Source organism: Erinaceus europaeus, chromosome 12, assembly GCF_950295315.1.
Source record: "Erinaceus europaeus chromosome 12, mEriEur2.1, whole genome shotgun sequence".
Taxonomy (NCBI): domain Eukaryota; kingdom Metazoa; phylum Chordata; class Mammalia; order Eulipotyphla; family Erinaceidae; genus Erinaceus; species Erinaceus europaeus.
This window is the reverse complement of record NC_080173.1, coordinates 53595443-53618686: the sequence shown is the minus strand read 5'-3', so window position 1 is coordinate 53618686 and position 23244 is coordinate 53595443. Positions and strand designations below refer to the sequence as shown.

Here is a 23244-nt window from a genome sequence, read left to right as displayed (position 1 = left end):
AGAGAGAAAGAACCAGTTATCACTCTGGTACATGTGTTGCCGGGGATTGAACTCAGGACCTCATGCTTGAGAGTCTAGTGCCTTAGCCACTGCGCCACCACAGGTGTCTTTCTTTTCTTTTATTCTCGTCCCTCCCCCCCCCCTTCCTCATCGCTCTCAATTTCTCTCTGTCCTATCCAACAGCAACAATAACAACAAGGGAAACAAAAAGGGAAAAGATAGCCTCCAGGAGCAGTGGATTCTAGTGCAGGCACCTAGCCCCAGCGATAACCCTGGAGGCAAAAAAGAAAAAGAAAAAATAAACCACTGGACCTAAATACTCATGGGTATTGTTGCATTTGCACCACAGTGATACTCTGGTTCCCTCCCTCCCTCTCTCTCTCCCTCATTAGTAAATAAATAAATCTTTTTTTAAAATAGTCTTCCAGGAGGAAAACTCACTTACCTTGCCATACATGTCATGCAAGTTAGAACCATAACAGCACATGGGTCCTATGGGATGCTCTAGTGTGTCTCTATCTTAGGTGTCTTATAGATTCCCACTATAGGGAGATGAGAAGTTTTACCTGTGCCAGTTTTTTTTTTTTGGGGGGGGTTATTTTTTTAATGTAATCTAATAGAAGAAATAGCCTAGAGGTTGCACACTAGGCTTTCATGTCTTAGGCCCCAGAGGCCTAAGGTTCAATCCCTGGCACCATTATATGACAGAGAGCACTAGCTTGCTCTCATGAAAATGAATAAAATATTTTTCAAAAAAAAAGTAATCTTCAGGGAGTGGGGGGGGGGGGGAATAAACTTCAGGACCAGGAGATAACCTAACCAGTAAAGCACATGATTTACCACGCTCAAGGACCCAGGTTCCTTACCCCCAGCCACATGTAGCACTACACAAGGAAGTTTCTTGAGAAGTGCTTCATGTCTCTTCTTTCTCTCGCTGTATATCTTTTTATTATTTTTAGGTTTATTTATTTATTAATGAAGAGAGAGACGAGAGAGCCAGACCATCACTTAAACTCAATACCTCATGCTTGAGAGGACAATCTGGATTGAGTACACTATCCCAGTGAACTATTTCTCTAGTCTCTTTCAATCTTTCTTTTTTAATGTAATCTTTCACAGAGGAAGGCTTTAGGTTCAAAGTTGACTCCCAAGGCAACTGTGGACCTCCCAATTCAATAATCCATTCCTTGGATTGAAAGCATTTTAATTGACTTGATCTAGGCTGGTTAATTGTCATTTCTGTCTTTACATACCCTTGATCACAAATTCCTAAGTCAAGGGGAGACAAGATACAAGATAGCCTCATTTCAGTCCTTTAAATTGCCTGGCAGGATATTCACGTGAAGCCTCAGGCCTTGGTATTTCTATGCAATAGGGTCCTGTTAGTTCTCGTGGAGGTAGGGCGAGGGACGCTGAATACACATGGGATTGAGGAGAGAATTAAATGCAAAGGTCTCTAAGATCCCTTTCTATCTCTGATAGTGAAAACTCTTTATTGGTGAAGGAAATCTCTTTTAAGAATGGAGTAATTATGATAGGGCCAGGGCAAGGGTTGGTTAAGCGAAGAAACTTTAGGCTCTCATCTTTAATTTGGTCAAGTTGATCTAAGGAGCTCAAAACTACAATAGGACAAAACAGTAGGGATCAGAAACAAACAAGTCCAGTTCCAGGTTCCCTGGATCCCACAGCATGTTCCATCTTGTGATTCAATTTGAGGCATCTGCCCTTCTGAAGGGGTTTCCCACACAACCCACTGGGTTTAACAAGTGGAAAGAAAACACGGGAACATTTACAGTTAAACTACTAGAGAGTGAAAGAAGCCATCAAAGCATCAGAAGACTGAGAACTCAGGGTTAGCTTAACTCTGATAAGGCTCCCGAGAACATAACACAAGGGTATTCTTCTGAAGGGCAGGGAGGCCAGGCGGAAGTGACTTGCCTGAGAGTTCAAATCAATGGGGGCTCAAAGCAATGCCAGAGCAGGAGGCTCTGTTTGAAGAGCTTTCAATATGGTCCCTCGGTCTAATCTCATGTCAAAGGTCAAAAACACCTCCACGTACTTCAAATTCCTGGTTTTAGGGGCTTTCTTTTCGGGTGGGGAGTGTCAGGGAGGGAATGGCAGTGGTGAAATCAAATCTCTGCTAGGGATGTTAATCCATATCCTGAAAGCCATGGCAGTCTGGAATGTCTGGAATGTTTCAGGAGAAGGAGGGGGAGGAGGACAGGGCCACCCAGCCAATAAAAGGAAAAGCACCCTCCACCCCCAATAGGCAGAGACTCACCCACCCCTCTAGGGCACACACCAAATGCTGGGAACCCACTCCAGGCCCCTCGGGTCTCCAACTTTTCAGCAAAGGTCCCAACCCTGACAAAAACACAACAGGTCAGGAAGAGTCTTTTGTCTTTTTAGCCCCTATGTCTGGTTTCTATTAAGTACAATGCTACCTAATTTCTTTCAGGCCTCAAACACATGGGGCAATGCTGAAACTGTACTCCCTTTTCTCAGGACCCCTGGGAGCTCACTCACCCCACAAGCATGTATGGAAGGAACAGTGAGGGCTGAGCAAGAGCAGTGTGTTGAGGGCTTGAGGGGTCCAGATGGAAGCTAAGAGGACACTGATTCATTACCTCTTTGCTCCTGTGGAAAACAGTGTTTTGTGGCCCAGGAGGCATCGGACTCTCAAGCATGAGGTCCTGAATTCAATCCCTGGCAGCACATGTACCAGAGTGATGTCTGGCTCTTTCTCGTCTGATTCTTTCTCCTCCTGTGTTTTTCACTAATAAATAAAATCTTTTTTTTAAAAAAAAAAATTATTTATTCCTTTTTGTTGCCCTGGTTGTTTTATCATTGTAGTTTTTACTGTTGTTGTTATTGATGTCGTCGTTGTTGGACAGGACAGAGAGAAATGGAGAGAGGAGGGGAAGACAGAGAGGGGGAAAGAAAGACAGACACCTGCAGACCTGCTTCACCACCTGTGAAGCGACTCCCCTGCAGGTGGGGAGCCGGGGGCTTGAACTGGGATCCTTACCGGTCCTTGCATTTGTTGCCATGTGTGCTTAACCCACTGCGCTACCGCCCGACTCCCAATAAAATCTTAAAAAGGAAGAAGGAAGGAAGAGAGGAAGGAAGGGAGGGAGGGAAGAGAGAGAAAATGGTGTTTTGTGAAGACAGAAAGAAGGGAACCAGGGAAGGGTGCCTGCCATGGAGTATGGGCTATCCCCTGGTCCCAGTCCCCAAAAACCTTACATGTAGACCAACAAGCATGGAGGCAGTAGGCAAACAAAGCCAGCATGGGCTGCTCAGCTTGAAGGAAACCATGGTTAAAATATGTAGGCTCCTGCAATGCTGGAGAAGCAATGAGAAATACCACCACCTGGAATCCCACCTCTATCCCCATCTATCTCCCAGTGACAGTGTGGGTGGTTATAATCCATCTACTCCAGTACTGTGTCTCTGCCTTACAGGTAAACAGAGTCTAGAGCTCCTAACCAAGAGCCATTGCTCAGAAAAGGCAAGTAAACATTCTATAAAATATGTGACACTGCCCAGTCCCTGTTTTGATGGGGGACACACACACACACCTGTAGTAGTGCTCGACTACTTGAGAAGCTTTCCTGCTGCCAGTGGGAACTGGGAGCTTGAACTGCTCAGTCATCATGAATGGTAATGTTAGCCCCCATCTCTCCCTCTTTTCAATTCTTTGACCAGATAACTGCTCTGCTCTGCCCTGGCTTACAGTGGTGCCAAAGCTGAACCTGTGATCTCTGATCTCCAAGCCTCAATCATGAAAGCCTGTTATCAAAACAGCTGGAGGTAAACAGCTGGAGTGGAACAGGGGGCACAGCAGACTAGGGGGACATGGATAGAGACTGGCAAGATAGCTCACTTAGACATCCTCTCCCTTTCCCTCTCCCTCTCCCTCTCCCTCCCTCCCTCCCTCCCTCCCTCCCTCTCCTATCTAAGAAGGAAAAGGAAGCAGGGGAGAAGAGGAAGAAGGGGAGAAAGTTTCATACAACAGTGTATGTGTGCTGTCCTCCAATAAAGTAAAAAAATATCCCATCTCAGGTACCTTAAACTAACAATTACTTTTCTACTTGCATATTTGCAGTTAGGCAAAAAAAAAAAAAAGTTAATTTTTAAAGATCTACTAGTGAGAGGTAGAAGGAGACAAAGGATCAGTATCACATGCTGGGGAATAAACTCAGGACTTCATGCCCTACTTACTACTGAGTCACCTTCTGGACTGATATATATATATATATATATATATATATATATTCCCCCCTTTTGTTACCCCTGTTGTTCTTCATTGTTGTAATTATTATTGTTGTTGTTACTGATGTCGTTGTTGGATAGGACAGAGAGAAATGGAGAAAGGAGGGGAAGAGAAAGATAGACACCTGCAGACTTGCTTCACCGCCTGTGAAGTGACTCACCTGCAGGTGGGGATGGGGGCTCGAACCGGGATCTTTATGCCGGTCCTTGCACTTTGCGCCACCTGTGCTTAACCCACTGCACTACCACCCAATTCCCCTCTGGGCTGATTTTTAAAAAGCGCTGCTCTAAGTTTTTTTTTTCTTTGTTTCTTTGAAGTTTTCCATTCAGTTAGACAGACAAAGACAGACCACACCACAGAAGCTTCCTCTAGTGCCTTTCATATCTCCCACAGAGTCATGGGTCTACTAAAGCACGGCAAGGTATTCATTCATCCTACCTGGTGAGCTATCTCTCCGGTCCCCTAAATTCTGCATTGGGCTTGCACATCCAAACACCCAGATTCAAGTTCCCATACATAACAAAATCTGTCTCAAAACAAATAAAATCAACTTTTCTTTCTTTCTTTTTTAAATTAGCTGCAGCTAGGGAGCTGGCTCACTGGGTAGAACACAGAACACACACTCTGCAAACCTGAGATGAGCCCTGCCCCCCCACCCCAATTTAATTCCCAGCACAGCATAACAGTAGTAGTGCTATGATCTCTCATCTTTTAAAAAAAATCTAGATTAAATTATATGTCTAGGATTTGCTTCAAAACAATTTGGTAGTGGAAGGGGAAAAATGAAAACACTGTGTTGAATTCTTTTAAAGCCAGACAATGGGCAGTTATGAGAACTCTTTTAGTTTATAGTTCTTCCCAAATAAAAAGGTTTTCTTCAAAGAAAGAATTGCAAGGCCGGAGAGATAGCTAACTGGTAGCATGCATGCCTTGCCATGTGCCAACCCAGGTCCCACATCCAGTACCACATGGGAGGTGCTATGGCACTGGAGAAAGTTCTGGTGCTCTAATGTCTCTCTGAATGAAAAGGTCTCTGGTAAAACTGCAAGATGTGGGCAACACAAAAGAATAAAAAGTAAGTCTTGGGGGCAGTCGGGCAGTAGTGCAGCGGGTTAAGCGCATGTGGCGTAAAGCTCAAGGACCAGCATAGGATCCCAGTTCGAGCCCCCGGCTCCCCACCTGCAGGGGGGTCGATTCACAGGCTGTGAAGCAGGTCTGCAGGTGTCTGTCTTTCTCTCCCCCTCTCTGTCTTCCCCTCCTCTCTCCATTTCTCTCTGTCCTATCCAACAACGAACGACATCTACAACAGCAATAATAACTCTAGGGCTAGGGAGGAAAGCAATTGCATACTATATTTTCATGCCTAAGGCCCAGGTTCAATGCCCAAACCACTATAGATCAGAAAAGAAAGAACAAAGCTCTGGTCACTCTCTCATTTTAAAATTAACCTATCTTTTAAAAAACCTAATTGAGTCCCTGAAATAAAGTAAAAAAAATTGAAAATAAAATAGCAATTGTGGGACCAGGTGGCAGCACATCCAATAGAGTAAACATAGATTTCAAAATGTACGGACCTGGGTTTAAGCCTCTGGTCCCCACCTGCAGGGTAAAAGCTTCCTTCACTAGAGGTGGTAAAGCAGGCCTACAGACTCTCTAGCTCTCTTCTCTCCCCCCTCTCAATTTCTATGTCTCTATCCTATATATATCATTTTCTGCAGTTTTGAAGTTACTCATAGGTACCAATGTAACAGTCCAAATTAATGACATTTTCCTACTAGTGTTTGTATTTTTTTTAAGGGGGGTTCATATCCAGGACTTCACTGTTCCAGGTTGCTTTTTTAGACAGTGGGGGGGGGGGACACCAAGGCCATACAACACCAGCGCTTTCTATTTTATTAGAAAAAAATCCAAAAAAAAAAAAAATCCAAGTCTTAGAAAGGGACCTGGGATTTTAATGGAAAGAAAAACAGATACACAGACAGGATCCTTCTCAAAATGGGTCTCCTTGGAGATAGTGCAGTGCACATTGTAGGGCCAAGGAGCTAGCACAGACATCTGTGAAACAGACTCTTAGACCTGAAGGTTTCCATTCCCCCAACACCAACATAAACTAGAGCTGAGCAGTGCTCTAGTCAAAAGGAGAAAGACTCCAGGTTTCAGGGAGGAAGTTTCAGGAAAACACACTAGACGTTCTGTTTTTAGTTGCCTACAAACCCGTTCCTTCATACATAGTGAGGAAAATACCATCTCTATCAAGCTATAGATGCCACCACCACCACCACCATCACCCCCAACACACACACACACACACACACACACACACACGTAGTATCCTTTTTAATTTAAAAAAAAAAAAAAAAAAAGCCTGGCAGGCAGCAGCTATAGGGTTTTGGCAATCTTGTCTAGCTTGGGGCTCCAACTCCCAGAGGCCCCTTATCAAGAATCAGACCTGGACTTTCATCTCCAGCAGAGGAACTAGGATTAAATGGAGATCTCTCCAGATTAGATCTTTCACCTCTCCCCTGCCCCCCACCCCACCCATCGGGCTTCCAATGCTCAGGCTATCTCACATCTGGAGAAACAAGAAATAGGATAAGTCTATCTGACCGAATCTTGTGTCCCATTTTCTTAGAGGGGTTCTCTTTGCCCTAATGGTCTAAAGGCTTTTTGTTTGTTTGTTTTAATTTGATCCCCTTTAGAATATGAAAGGTAAGGACAATCTTCATCAGAAAAATGCAAACATTTTATGCACAATTACAAAATTTCAGGAGTTAATCAAGTCTTTGGCATGTGTCTACAGCATAACATTAAGACCCCTCTCCCATTTACTTCATTTAATTTCATCCCAATGACACTCCAATCTCTTATTGGGGCAGGCAGGTATCTCAAAAATTTGGAAGAAGCTCAGCCCAGGCAATTAGAAAACAAGTTTGCCTGGAGATGAGATTAGGATTAGTCACTGGATGTTAGAAAAGAGTGCGCAATAAAGACGTCTCACAGCTACAGACACACTCACACTCACTTAACCTCAACAGTACACATTGGAAATTGGAGTCAGAAGGGATCGGGTGGTAGCGCACAGCGGGTTAAGTGCATCTAGCCCGAAGCGCAAGGACCAGCATAAGGATCCCGGTTCAAGCCCCCTGCTCTCCACCTGCAGGGGAGTCGTTTCATAAGCAGTGAAGCAGGTCTGCAGGTGTCTATCTTTCTCTCCCCCTCTGTCTTCCCCTCCTCTCTCCATTTCTCTCTGTCCTATCCAACAACGAGGACATCAATAACAACAATAACAATAATAAAACAACAAGGGCAACAAAACAGAGGGAAAAAAATTGGAGTCAAGAAGCCAACTACCAAGAAAGAGGCTTGACTTCACCAAGGAGTTCAAAAAGCCTCACAGCTCCAAGTCCTTTATTCATCCCACTAATTTTCTTGGTACCCACCATGCATCCTGTATACCTTCACATGTGGCTACTGAGCATTTGAACATGAGTTCTACAACCAAGGAACTCCATTATGATGATGATGATGATGCCTCCAGGGTCCACTGCTCCTGGAGGCCAGGCTTTTTTCCCTTTTGTTGTCCTTGTTTTTTTTTAAATCATTGTTGTGGTTATTATTATTCTTGTCATTGTTGTTGGATAGAACAGAGAGAAATCGAAAGACATGGGGAAGACAGAAGGGAGAGAAAGATAGACACCTGCAGACCTGCTATGAAGCGACCCCCTGCAGGTGAGAGAAGGATAGACACCTGCAGACCTGCTATGAAGCGACCCCCTGCAGGTGGGGAGGCTCCAACCGGGATCCTTGAGCTGCCATGTGTGCTTAACTCGCTGCGCTACCGCCCGACACCCCCCCCCCCACTCCATTATTTTATCTGAGGCCAGTTAGCACAGAAATGTGCATGACTTGCACACAAGAAGTCTCAGGTTTGATCCAAGGCAACGCTGTGGCTTTAAAAAAAATAAAAGTGAAAAATAAAATATGTATTTTTTTCTTTTTTCCTCTAATTTTTTTGGGGGGTCAATAAGATAGCTCACCTGTATTTGAGATTGGTCCCCCACCCCACTAGGGGAAGCTTCAGTGCTGTGGTGTCTTTCCCTTCTTCCTGTTTCTGTTTCACTTTCTATCTGAAAAAAGTTGGCCTGGAGCAGCAAAAACCCAGCAATATCAAAACAAAACACATGTTGTCAATGTATGTATATATAGGGGGTTTTTTTTTGTTTTTTTTTTTTTACCAGAGCACTGCTCAGCTCTGGTTTGTGGTGGTACGGGGAATTGAACCTGGGGCTTTGGAGCCTCAGGCATGAGAGTCTTTGCATAGCCATTATGCTATCTACTTCCCCCAACCCAGCCCTTTTTTTAAAAAAATCTAAATTGGGTGGGGTTATAGCATAATGGTTATGCAAAGAGACTCTCAAGCCCTAGGCTCTTAATTCCCAGGGTCAATCCCCCAAACAGCCATAAGCCAGAACTGAACAGTGCTCTGGTTAAAATTAAAAAGAAAATCTGAATTTAGATGAAGTGTTGCAAATGGAAATGTAAAACTTTAAGACTTACTACAAAAGTAAAATACCTCATTGTTTTACTGGTTGCATGTTGAACTGACAATCTTGTGAATTATTTTTTTAAAGACTGGTCAATTATGACAGGAGGAGGAGAGAGAACAAGAGGATCAGAGTTGGTATTGAGAATCAAACCTTTAGCTTCTGGGATCTCAGGCATTCATGTTGGTGTTCTAACAGGCTGAGCTATTTCCTCTGGCACCAATTTTTTTTTTTTCCCTTGCCTCCAAGGTTGAGCTGCGGCTCAATGAAGGCACTACTGAAGGCATTTATTAGGATAGGACAGAGAGAAATTGAGAGGGGGTGATGAGCTAGAGAAAGAGAAACATCTGCAGACATACTTTGCAGCTTGTGAAGCGTCCCCCCCTGCAAGTAGGGAGCAGGGGCTCAAACCCAGATGGTACCTGCACTTAATGCTATGTGCACCTTTGGGCGGTTGCACGGCGGGTTAAGCACAAGTGGCTCAAAGCGCAAAGACCAGAATAAGAATCCTGCCCCCACCCCCACCCCGGCTCCGGCTCCCCATCTGCAGGGCAGTCGCTTCACAAGCAGTGAAGCAGGTCTGCAGGTGTCAATCTTTCTCTCCCTGTCTTCCCTTCCTCTCTCCATTTCTCTTTGTCCTATCAACAACAACGACATCAATAACAACAATAACAATTTCAACAATAAAACAACAAGGGCAATTAAGAGGGAATAAATATTCTTAAAAACACTATCTCTTTCCCTGCCACTGCCAGGACACGTGGAGGGAGAGGCTTGGGTGTATTCAAGATTCGGCTCCACCCTTAACCCACCGCCATGGCCGAGGAAGCCATTGCTGCTGGTGGTGTGATGGACGTGAATACCGCTCTCCAAGAGGTGAGGAAGACCGCCCTCATTCAGGAGGGCCTAGCACGCCGCATTAGCGAAGCTACCAAAGCCTTAGACAAGTACGTGTAGCACTCTCGGTACTGTGGGGTTGTTGCAGCCGGAGCAGCCGGAGCAATACCGCAGCTGAGGGAAGCAAGCACGAGAAAGAAGTTGATGATGTTAGTTCAAAAGTTCTTAGTGGCACCCATTCTACAGGAAATCTAGGAAAAGGCGCCAAGCCCACCTTTGTGTGCTTGCATCCAACTATAATGAGCCTATGTATGTCAAGTTGATAGAGGCCATCTGTGCTGAACACCAGGTCAACCTAATTAAGGTTGATGACAAGAAACTTGGAGAAAGGGTAGGCCTCTGTAAAACTGACAGAGAGGGCAAACCTCCTAAGGTCATTGGTTGCAGTTGTGTAGTAGTTAAGGACTATGGCAAAGAATCTCAGACCAAAGATGTCATCAAGGAATACTTCAAATGCAAGGAATAGAAAATACAAAACTGTGTGCACTTAAGTACGTGTGCCACCACCTGACCCCATGATTTATAAATTACTTTAAAGACAACAGAGTACCTACCACTCAGCTCTGACTGAGTGGCGCTAAGAATTGAACCTGGACCTCTAGGGCCTCAAGCAAGCTTCCTGGTCACTGAATTAATTTTTTCACTATGCTATAAGGTTGCTTCGCTCTCTTTTTCCTCCCCACCCCCCATTCCCTTGCCTCACCAGACAGCTGCTTATCTCTGGTTTATGGTGGTGCTGGGGATTGAACCTAGGACCTAAGGGATGAGTGGTGCTATCTGCCTGGCCATACAGGCTATCTGCCTGTTCTTTTTGATGATAATGGTGATGATTACATATTTTTTACCAGCTAAGTTCTGGCTTTTGGTGGTACAGGGGATTGATTGAACCTGGGACTTTGGCACGAAAGCCTCTTTTGCATAACCATCATACTATCTACCCCCACCCCTTTTTTTATTATTTTATTGTTTTACTTAAATTTTTTACCAGGGAACGTCTTTTTGAATATTATTAGAAAACTTAGATTTAGTGGGGCCTGGAAAGTGGTGTAGTGCATGGAATGCTAAACTTGAAAGTCTGAGGTTCAGAGTCCCAACTGGCAACCTAAGTGCCAGAGAGATGCTCTGGTTCTTGCTCTTTCTCTCCCTCGTGTTATTTAATTATTGGGGTCAGGCAATAGCACACTCAGTAGGGCACCCACGTGACAATGCTCAAACCCCCAACCCCCCCCCCACCTGCAGGTAGAAAGGTAGACAGGTGAGGCAGTGCTGCAAGTGCTTCTCTCTTTTTTTTAAAATTTTTAAAACTTTTGTTTTTAATTTTTTATATTTATTTCCCCCTTTGTTGCCCTTTTTTATTGTTGCTGTAGTTCTTATTGTTGTTGTTCACCACTTGTGAAGTGACAACCCTGCAGGTGGGGAGCCGGGTCTCGAAGCGGGATCCTTACACTTAGCGCTAGGTGTCCTTAACCCTCTGCACTACCGCCCAACTCCCAAGCTGCTTTTTTTTTCCTTTTGTTGCCCTTGTTGTTTATTGTTGTTGTTATTGCTGTCATTGTTGTTGGATAGGACAGAGAGAAATTGAGAGAGATGTGGAAGACGGGGGGGGGGGGGGGGGGGGAGACAGACACCTGCAGACCTGCTTCACCACCTGTGAAGTGACCCCCCACACACACGGTTGGGGAGCCGGGGGCTTGAAATGGGATCCTTGAGCTGGTCTTTGAACTTTGTGCCATGTGTGCTTAACCCACTGTGCCACCTCCTAGCTCCCCTCTCTCCTTTTCTAATTCCTTGTTCCCTTTTGATTTCTTTATCTAGTCAATAAATAAATAAATTATTAAAACTAAATGAATTGTTTAAAAAAATAAAATAGGATGGGGAGCATAATAGTGATGCAGAAGACTTTTCTACCAGAGGCTCTGAAGTCACAGGTTCAATCCCTGGCACCTTAAGCCAGAGCTGAGCAATGCTCTGGTCTCGGTCTCTCCCTCTTCCTCTCTCTGTATCTTTCTTTTAAGTTTTATTTATTTATTCATGGAAATGATAGGAGAGAGAAAGAACCAGATATCACACTGGTACATGTGCTGCCAGGGATAGAACTCAAGACCTCATGCTTGAGAGTCCAATGTTTTATCTACTGTGCTATGGCCCAGAACACTCTCCCCCCCCCATCAAAATAAAGTGAATAAAAGATTTTTTTTTTAAATTTAAAAAGGAACTTGCAAGGTATGGTAGTGAATGAATTCTCTAGCATGAGAACCTAAGTTCACCCCTGACATTGCATGTGCCAGTCATGCTCTGGTTCTCTTCTCTCAGGAATAAGTAAAAAAAAAATCTAGGAAGGAAGGAAAGAGATTTACACTTACATGCATGTACACGGCTCACACTTTTGTGAGAGCAGCCAGAGCACCAATTGGTGATATTTGGTGGCAGGCATTGTGCCTTAGATCTTGTGAATGTAAGGTATACACTCTACCCACTGAGCCACCTCCCTGGTCACTCTCTTGCATCTCTACTAGACAGGACTGGGCATCTGGACCACTGTACAGAACAGAGTAATGTAGAAACCTCCTGTTCTCATGAAATTTACAGCCAAGTAGGGAATCCCAGTTTGAACTCAGGTGGTATGAAGAGAGTTATCCGTGGAACTCCTTTAGAAGTAAGTGTTCCTGTAGACTCCTCAATAACAGTCCAATTGTATGTCTCAAAGTTTTTCAAAACACAAACTGAATCTTTTTAATATATAGGCTGTGTATTTGATATGCGGACTCTCTCAAAAGCCTAGACCAAGTAGATTAGAAGCATCCAATAGCACAGCTATATACAAGATACTGGATACTGTACAGCAAACCATAACAAAAGGACTTTTCAAAGTTAACCCAATTACCAAATAATGTGATGATAACATTAACTATCAATTGTCTTTTTGAACCCTAAGACAGCAGGAACCTCACATCTCCACTATAGAGCCCCTACTCCCCCCAGTCCTGGAACCCTTGGATAGGCCCACTTTCCCGTATGCCTCTCCCAATCCATACCAAATAATATTGCATCCGCTGGTCACAACCTAACCAATGCAACGATTACCACCTCAACATGCTTCACCTCAGAATGTATCCAGAGACTTCACGTGTGGAATGACAACTCTTCAGCTTCATTACTCAGGTGAGACCTTTCCTTTTATAGTACACTCTAATTTCATCTCAGGTGGTTCACTTTCTAACAAAGTCCCAAAACCTAGATATACACCAGTTTCTGTGAGAGAGAGCTTATGTTCACACGTATCCATAAACTACTGCAAAATATATACCTGAAAGCAGAAGTACACTAGAGTTTGCAGTGAGTACCTCCCTAACACTTCCTCTCCACTATTCCAAGCTTTGGGTCCATGATTGCTCAACAATTTGTTTGGCTTCGTATGTTAACTCTCTTTTCAATCACCAGGTTCCAGATGCCATCAGGATGTTGGCCAGGCTTCCCTGGATTGAAGACCCCACCAATGTGTCCTGGAGCTCAGCTTCCCCAGACACACCCTACTAGGGAAAGAGAGAGGCAGACTGGGAGTATGGACCGACCAGTCAACGCCCATGTTCAGCGGGGAAGCAATTACAGAAGCCAGACCTTCTACCTTCTGCAACCCTCAATGACCCTGGGTCCATGCTCCCAGAGGGATAGAGAATGGGAAAGCTATCAGGGGAGGGGGTGGAATATGGAGATTGGGTGTTGGGAATTGTGTGGAGTTGTACCCCTCCTACCCTATGGTTTTGTTAATTAATCCTTTCTTAAATAAAAAATAAATAAAAATAAAAATAAATAAAATAAAAACATACAATTGATTTTTGACATACAATTGATTTTTGAGTTGGGCGGTAGCACGGCAGGTTAAGCACAGGTGGCGCCAAGCACAAGGACCGGCTTAAGGATCCCGGATCAAGCCCCCGACTTCCCACCTGCAGGGGAGTCGCTTCACAGGCGGTGAAGCAGGTCTGTAGGTGTCTACATTTCTCTCCCCTCTCTGTCTTCCTCTCCTCTCTCCATTTCTCTCTGTCCTACCCAACAACGATGACATCAACAACAATAATAACTACAACAATAAAAAACAAGGGCAACAAAAGGGAATAAATATTTTTTAAAAATTAAATGCCACACAGCTGACAGCTGAGCAGACCTGCATTGCACTGTGCTCCCAATGCTGGCTCCCCTCCTAGCTGTTTCTTCCAGCTGAAAGTCACACTGAAAGATGCTCCCGAAGAACCTTTGCCCCTTTCTACTGACCTAGTCATTCTTCCCCATCCTGCCTTCTTATCCCTACGGAAGAGGGGGAAAAAAATTGTCCAGTGAAGCTTCTGAAGGGGGCGGGCCTGGCACGCTCCAGGCATGGCAGTAACTGAGAAAGGGGTAGGGCCAGGGAGGGGAGGAGAAGCTGGCCCAATGCCCTGGGCTCTGTGCCAGGTGGATCCAGAGGCAGGGCAGCCAGACGGGCGGGCAGGCGGGCTGTCGGGTGGGCTGATGGGCAGGAGTAAGAGCCAAAACAGAAAACATTAACCAGGAAGGTTCAGGACCAGGCAGAGTATAAGTCACCACCAAGGAAAATCCAAAGTACGGTGGAGACTGAAGGCAGGAACACTGCTGGGATATATCTGTGGTTCTGTGAACATGGTCTTTTAAATGTATGTGGCACACACTCATCCATGTGAGCTGACCCTGGCGCTATCACTGGGAGCAGGAGAAGAAGAAGAAGAAAAAAAGGTCATCTCCAGATCAGACTTTAGGCTGAGCCCTAGTCTCTGTGTGCCTGTGTTTAATATGCTCCTGGTCTATCTGGAGTCAGGAGAAGAGGGAATCACAGTTCACCGCTCTAGACTCCTTACATGATAAATGACAGACAAGCACTAAGTCTGCATTACAAACTGAAGTTAAAAACAGTTGAAGACAACTGGATTTACTATTGCGGTTAAGTGAGGGTTAAGTCCTAAACCTAAGAAGGCCCTTAACAGTTGCCCTCATTTTGAGACAGAAACTTGGACTGGGGAAATGTCTTAACTGATAGGAGTGTGACTTGCATGTCTGAGGTTCCTAGTTTGATCCTCTGAAGAGCATGGCAGCATGTACTAGAGTGGTGCTTTGGCTTTTTCACTCTCTCCCTCTCTCTCACATGTAATCTCTTAAAAAAAAAAAAAAAGAGATGGGCAGGGATAGATAGCATAATGGTTACACATAGACTCTCATGACTGAGACTTCAAAGTCCCAGGCTCAATCCCCTGCACCACCATAAGCCAGAGCTGAACAGTGCTCTGGCTTAAAAAAAAGGGGGGGGAGGGGCTGGTGGTATCACAGCACGTGGCACAAAGAGCAAGGACCAGATCAAGGATCCTGGCTCGAGCCCCCGGCTCCCCACCTGCAGGGGAGTCACTTCACAGGCAGTGAAGCAGGTCTGCAGGTGTTTATCTTTCTCTCCCCCTCTCTGTCTACCCCTCCTCTCTCCATTTCTCTCTGTCCTGTCCAACAACAGCAATAACAACCACAACAAGGGCAACAAAATGGGAAAAGCAGCTTCCAGGAGCAATGGATTCATAGTGCTGGCACCGAGCCGCAGAGATAACCCTGGAGGCAAAAAAAAAAAAAAAAGTTGAGACAAGGCAGTGGTTACAGAATTCAAGGAACCAGGTTCAAGCCCCTGGTCACCACCTGCAGGGGGAAAGCTTCTAAGTGGTATCTCTCACAGTTTTTGTCTCTATCCAGTAAGTAAATAAACAAACAAATAAAATAAAAATTGAGACAGAAACTGAGGTTCAAAAGGAAAGAGACCTGGCAACTTTAAGGTAGGACTAAAATTCAGCTCTTCTAGACTGGTTTATGCTCATTTCACCAAACCTCACTGCTTTTGCTCTGACAAGAAGTGTTAACACAGCAAAAGCTTGTATAGCCCTGATGTCAGCAGCAGGAAGAATGCCCATATTCTGTATGGTTAAGTGCATGCCAACTGGCTTTTACTGCATGCGGCTCTAATTTGGGCACAGGATTTAACTTGCAGAAAAGCTAACTACACTATAATACGGCTGGATGACTGTCAGAGAGATGTGCTAGCAGGGTAAAAGAAGAGTCACCAAAACTCTTCATCTTGCAATTTTTCATCCAGCCTCAGGCTAGGCAAGGAACCGTAAGTGTGGTCCAGGGTAAGAAGGTCAGAAAACAAGTGTATATGTATGGTCAGGATTATTTCATTCATCTCAGAAATAAGTAGCTTGATGAGAGAGCTCATTTTTCCCCCTTGCCCATCTGGGCAGCACCAGAGGAAGCCAAAACAGAAGCTATGAGACAGTGGAGCTCTTTCCAGACAAATTCCACATGGGCCTGAGCCAACTGCCACTCCCCTCCCTCCACCTTGATCCCTTCTGCCTAGAATCCTGCTCCTTCCTATAGCTGAGCTGGCCATGTAAGCTATACAGTGTGACATGGGAAGAAAGAAAAGCTGAGGATTGGGAAGAATGGGGCATAGAAACAAAACCATTAGAATGAATGAACCTAAAGGTTGGGGACAAATGGCAAAAGGGACTATGATCCAACGTGAATGGTACATACAGCTCTCAGTAGAGGCAGTGTTAATGCAGGAATTGTTAGGGAGGGGCCTGGGAGGTAGCACATCGGGTTAAGCGCAGGTGGCACAAAGCTCAAAGACCGGTGTAGGAATCCTGGTTCGAGCCCCTGGCTCCCCACCTACAGGGGAGTCACTTCACAAGTGGTGAAGCAGGTCTGCAGGTGTCTGTCTTTCTCTCCCCCTCTGTCTTCCCCTCCTCTCTCCATTTCTCTCTGTCCTATCCAACAACAACAACATCAATAATAACTACAACAAAAAAACAAGGGCAACTAAAGGGAATAAATAAATATTTTTTTAAAAAAGAAATTGTTAGGGTAAGGACACTACTCATCATTCTTTCTCAGGCTGACAGTGATAAGTGGATGTATTTATCTGACAAGAGAAACTTTTGAGAAAAGTTAGAAAGACCCTTTCTTGCCTGACCTCCCAGAAAATGGTTTATTTCTTCTTCTCCTGTCCCCCATGGAGATGTTACAGCATCCTTCCAGAACGTTTATGAGCCAAGAGGCCCGATACTTGGGCCCAGAAGTAAGGATGGAGCTGGTGTGAAGTGGAAAGCACTGTATCAAGCATGCCTGGGAAACTGAGTATGGTTAAGTCCTCAGGAGGCAAGAGCCAGCCTGAAGAGCCCAGTCGAAGACAAGGAAACTAGACCAGTCTCAGGAGAAATTAAGCTTCTACAGCTCACAACTCTATGTGTGCTGACCCTGTGGGAATTACAGAAATTCCTGGAACCCTTGATGTCCCCAGTGAAAGGATAAGAATGTATCTCAATATACACTGAAAAAGCAATTTACCCTATTACTGGAAAAGAGCCCTGCTCGAATCCCTCTAACTTGAGGTTTTACAACCTCAAGGGATTCATTGTCTCCCCCTCCAGCTGCCAACAAAGACCTGTTGGTGGTCAGAATTTCTGGAAGCTGGAGTTGGTTTCTTCCTAGTGGGCCAGTTCTTAATCAGAACAGCTTTGTCAGGTAGCGAATACCCATCCTGAATTCTGCCCTAGCTTTGGGACAGGAACAAAATGGACCCTCCCTCTGGAGGGGGCTGCCTCCCCAGAACAAGGACTCTGTTGCGTAGGGGACACAGTGTCTTTCAAGATGGTTCTCAGCCACCCTTGGCCAGATGGGAGGGGGGAAGGGAAGCAGGGTCTCTATCAGCCAATGAGTCCTGGAGTGGGAACACAACTTCTCACTGTGAAGGACAGTGCGGGGCAACTGGAAAAGAGGTGCCTGCCTGGGAAGGGCGGCAGCAGCTGAGGGTGGGGGGAGGGTTGGCAGCAGCTGGGGGGGAGGAGGGGAGCACTCACGAAAGGGCAATTGAGAAGGGCTGAGCAGCTGAGCGGCTGAATCTGTGCCCCACGTGGGCAGGCCCCTTCCCCCAGCCCCTCTCACCTAACCCAGGGAAAGCTGAACACTTACTCTCCCAACCCTAGCCGCTGGGTGGGCTGAGCTGAGTCCCGGAGGGGGCAGAGGATGGCCCTCGGGGAGCCCTCCTTGCTGGGAGGCTCTAATGTACCTAGAAGGTTCTGCTCCCAAAACCCCTGGGCAGCCCAACTCGCTCCGACTGGGTCCCACCTGACCCAGGAGGCTCTCAGTTACCCGAAGCAGGACCCAGAGGGGGAGGGGACTGAGTCAAGGGCTGCAGGGTGGGGGTGGGGACCAGGACTTTGCCCTTTGTCTCTCTCCAGAGCCACCGGCCGAAACCCGACCCCATCGGCGAGGCAGGCAGCAGCGAGGGGCAGGCTCCCCCTCCGGGGTCCTTTAGTAAATCCAGACCCGACCTCCCTGTGGTCAGGGCTGTGACTGAGGTGGTCCTGTGGGGGAGGGGGCTTCCCGCCAGCAAACAGGCCTGCAAGCATTTAAGTGGGAGCCGGTTGGGGGTAGGAGACCGGGAGGGGGCTGTAAGTGGGGCCACATAAACTGGAGGGGAGAAAAAGGCCCGGGAGGGGGCATTCCTTAGAGACCTTGGATGGTGGGAGGAGGCAGGAGGGCCCAGGAGGCCTCCCACTGAGATGGCAGGAACTGAGGCCTTGTGGGTTGGGGGGCACAGAATCAAGGGGCCTTGGGAGCCTGCAGAGAAATGAGGCAAAGGCAGGTTTTTCCCCACTATCCCGGGAACCTCTACAACAAAGTTGCATAGTCATATCCCTAATACGGAGTCTAGGGGTGAGAATGACCTTCTTTGTCTTTTGGGGGATATCATCAATTAAAAATCATCTTATTAATAACTCACATTTGCACGATGTTTTACAGTATATCCATTCGCCTATGAACCTAGACCGAGGGCAAGAGGTTGGTTTGAGTCTCTAAACAACCACCGCCGATGGAGATTTTTATTCCCATTCTGCAGTTCAAATTGTTATCTAGTTCAAACAGACAGACAGACAGACACACACACACACACACACACACACACACACACACACACACCACACACGCACGCGCGCAAAACCAAGTGATTCATCCAAGGTGGCACAATGCCTCTGCAAGTGCCATTATACTGTGAAGCCTGCTCCTATGGGGAGGTGGGGGGGAGACGAACAGGGTTCATGTTTCTCAAAAACATGTAAGAACTATGAATTATGATTCAGTAGGCGTGTAACAAAGGTCAACTCTTTGTCCCTTCCTGCCAGGAGAGGGGATGGGAAGGGAACAGACTCAATTCTTGCCCTTCCCCCCCAACCTCATATTTTCCCCAGGGTTGAACCCAAACAAAAGGAACTGAAGGGGGGGAGGGGGATTAGCCAAAGGCTCCCGTCCTGGTGCCAATGGATGGAGGTCCTCTGAGAGGTATTTATCCAGTTAATTTCATGGAATTTTGGGAGATGGGAGACAAGTCAGGTGAGGAAATGAAGAACACCAAGGGTGATAACAAAGACTTTCAGGCCTGAAACTCTTGAGGTTCCAGGTTCAATCCTTGACACCACCATAAGCCAAAGCTGAGTAGTCCTCTAGTTATAATTAAACAAACAAGTAGCAAATAAAAAAGAGAGAAAGGAATGCAGCGGTTAAGATACTAACCCCAGACCCAAGATTTACACATCTAAGAAAAGAACTGCTAAGGTTGATGCCTGAATTCTAATCCACTCAAGTCCTTCCCTATATCATCATTCAGCTAGCTCCCTTTCTGTGGACTATTTCATTCCTAAAGCAGAATTCCTTTCTATCTCAGCTGAAAAGGGTGAAAATTTTCTCTTCAAGCACTTAAGACTTCCTTAAAATCCCAATAGTCAAGAGAAAAGTATAGTGCAAAATAAGTTTGCAACACCCTAGGAGGAAGGAGGCTAAGAACAGGAAGAAGTTAGTGTTGGCCATGTTTTTATTTGCAAATGTTATTACCCCCCCCGGGGAAGGGGGTAAATTATGATTCATCTTCTTCGAAAATTAAAGGGTCACCTGTTCCCACCTTCTGAGAGTTCAATCCTGTTGTAGTAGGTTTAAATCCCAACAACTGCTTAGCCAGAGGGTGACTCTGGTTAAAGTAAATTAACCACTTTCTTTTTTTCTTAATTATTCTGTAGAATGAAGATGATACCTGCAGGGTTCTTATGAGGATGTCTTGAAGTAACAATGCCAGTAATTGTTTTGATCCCCCTCATCACCTTGCACAATGTTCTGGAGCAAAGAAGACAACAGAAGAAATCAGAAGGAACATCAGCCCTTCCTACCTGAGAGGTCTCTCTCCCCACTGGAATGCCACCTCTTTCCTGAGGGGAATTGTCTTCCCACAAACATCTGCCAGTCCACAATGCTCTCCTTAATCCTCTGCTCCTGGCTTTTGTTTTGTTTTGCTTTTTTTGGTTCGTTTGTTTTCCTGACCAGCCTCCAAAATATAGCTTAGCTCAAAGCGTCTTTCCTCCGTTTTAGTTCCTGAGGTTGTGTGTTCCCACTTCAGTACACAATCTCTGCAGTCCCAGAGCTTTCCCTGGATCTAAAGTGAAAACGCTAGTGGGCAGGGGTTTTGTTCTGTACTTTTTCTATAGTGCAACTCTCCTCACCCTAAGAATAAAATAAGAAAAAGCAACAATTAATAATTCACCAGGAGAGGGGTGAGCCAAAAATTACTACTTTATATAGGTGGAAAAGTGACCAAACTGGCAGTGGTCCAAATAACAGCATGGTAGGAGAGGTTGAAGAGTTATTGTTTAATGTGTATATAGTTTCAGTCTTGCAAAAATTAAAGTTCTACAGGTGAACAGAAGTGATGGTTGCAGAAAAATACAACTAAATAGTACACTTCATGATTACGATGGGAGCCAAGCATACTGAGCTCATAGAGTTTACACCTTGCATGTGGGAGGCCATGGCATACATACATACACCTTAAAGGTTGCCACTGATTTTTGTTGGGTATGTTACCACCTTGAACATAGTTCTTAAATTTCAACTACAAAGTGAAAAAATTATAAAAGCTACCAGAGCTATCTGATAAGTTGTATTTCCTTCCTCACTGTATCTCTAGTACCTGGCAGAGAAGGGCTTATCATGCAGTAGTAGACTCTACATAAATACAAACAGGTGGACAGATACACGCATACTTGAATGAATGAATGAATGGACAAATAAATACACAAGTACTAACTTTGCAGCAAAACATAAGCCATCACAGAAAACTTACACACCTTGCTAAACATTATCTTACAAGGACTTTGGCTATAAATATTTTCTTTCCCCTCCCATCTCAAAAAAAGAAGATAAGTGACTGAATGACAAAGACGCCCCAAATACAGCCCTGCTGTTTGCTCACACAGTGTTCTAAAAGAGAATGATCCTAGACAGAGTTGTTTAAAGTATATTACTCACTCAAGATGGTCAGTGAGAAACAAGAGTAGGAAAGTGAAGGACTGTCTCATAAAGACCATTACACCCACTATCTACTGATCCCCAACTTATTCTGGAGAGACATCGCTCTCCCTTATTCTAAAATGCCAGCATATGCTGGCATCTCTGTCTCAAGCAGAGAGATCCTCCTCTGGAGATAAAATAATTTCAACTTGTTTTCTTTTCTATTGGGTTGTCAGAAAAGTCGTGACATTTTTTTTCCTATGTTTTTTCTATGCAAAAATGCATCATGATTTTTCCAACAGTGCAATGCATTAAATATAAAGTTGTTGAGGGGGCCGGGTGGTAGCACAGCAGGTTAAGCGCATATGGCACAAAGCACAAGGACCGGCACGAGGATCCCGATTCGAGCCCCCAGCCCCCCACCTGCAGCTTCACAAGCAGTGAAGCAGGTCTACAGGTGTCTTCCCCCCCATCTTCCCCTCCTTTCTTGAATTCTCTGTCCTATCCAACATCAACGACAGCAATAACAATAATAACAACAATAAACAACAACAACAAACAACAAGGGCAACAAAAAGGGAAAAAGTAGCCTCTAGGAGCAGTGGATTTGTAGTCAGGAACTAAGCCCCAGCAATAATCCTGGAGGCAAATATATATACATATATGTTGTTGGTGAAGAATAAGAGAAGTAAAGAATTTTGGAAGCTGGGAGTGGCACACCTAGTTAAGGGCAGGTTACAATGTTCAGGGACCTAGGTTTGAGCCCCAGGTCCCCACCTGTAGGGGGAAAGCTTTACGAATGGTGAAGCTGTCCCTCTCCCCTCTCATTTCTGGCTGTCTCTATCCAACAAACAAATAAAGATAATAATAAAAAAAATTAAGTTTTTTTTTCCTCTCTAAACCCTGCTGCCTCCCCAGTTAACATCCCATTATGTCGTCTTTCCTCACAATTCACTGGCTGCAGCCTCCAAAAGCTATGTCTGTGTAAGATCATCTTTGCCCTTTAATTTAGGGTTCTGTCTCCAAATTCCGCCAAAGCAACTGCTCTCTATTACAATTGGACTTCTTCTCCCAAGCCACTTAAAGACCTGGAGGAGGAAGTAGAATAAATATTTCTAACTCTGAATAGACATCAAGTTTACTCCACCAACAGCCCCCACTTCAGTTCCTGTCTGCCTTCATTTTCTCCTCCTCTAAGCACCTAATGAAAAGTTGACAAGCCCCAAGCAATCCCAAATGCCATGCAGAAGAGGCAATACACACATCATTCCACATAAACTAATTGTAAAACCCTTTATAGTAACTGATTAAAGTCACAGGCCTGTAAAATGGCCAAAAACCACCTCCGGATTGGAAGCCCTTCCCTCTTTATCCCACCAAGAGAAAGTTCAATCCTCATTTCCTTGACTGAGACATTAGGGGGGGGGGGGGGGGTTTGTAGATCAATGCATGTGTGTATGCATGCATATGTGAACATTTGCACTCTTTGGGCAGGAAATACTGAAGAAAGCAAATAGACATATGAAGAGTAGGGATTGGGGGGCTGCTTCCAGTAGTACTGTTTACAGACAAGGGGACCAAGAAGAAAAAGTAAAGTAGCTGAGGCTTTGCCCTCTAGAAGAGTACGAGAGTACGAGAATGGGAGGCCAGTGTTTATATAGTCACATCTTAAGAATCCAGGAACCTTCAGCTCTAGACTGTCTACCTGCCTTGCCTGTCAACAGCACGACTTTAAGCCAGGGAGACAGCTGTCAGGGCTATGCAAAAGACTTTCATGCCTGAGCCTCCAAGGTCCCAGGTTCCATCCCCAGCACCACCATTAAGCCAGAGCTGAGCAGTGCTCTAATCTCTGTATCTTTCTCATCAAAATAAAATTAACTATTGAGGGAAAAAATATATATTAAAAGAAAGATGCCATGTCCCACCAGGTTAAGAAGCGACTCTCATGTCTGCCTCAGATCCCCAAGAGAGTTTACACAATCCCCTTTATTCTGAATTCACATGATACCCACCTTGTAGGGGTGGTTTCCCACTCACCAATGTCCCTATCCTACATGTACCTTTGATGGTGGTCCTAGTGTATGAAATTTCAGCTAGGAACTTGGCTTTACTCAGCTATACAAACCCACTGACCAGAAAGATGAA

The 23244-nt window shown here is 45.2% G+C and overlaps 1 protein-coding gene across 1 annotated transcript in view; it reads right to left on the bottom strand.

Moving 5' to 3' along the window:
- B4GALNT2 (beta-1,4-N-acetyl-galactosaminyltransferase 2) overlaps positions 1-9638 on the bottom strand; it is a 16511-nt gene extending 6873 nt beyond the window's left edge. The window contains exon 1 of the mRNA XM_060202479.1: positions 9633-9638. Coding sequence (XP_060058462.1) covers positions 9633-9638 — 6 coding nt within the window. The remainder of the gene's footprint in view (positions 1-9632) is intronic.
- Positions 9639-23244: the final 13606 nt, after the last annotated feature.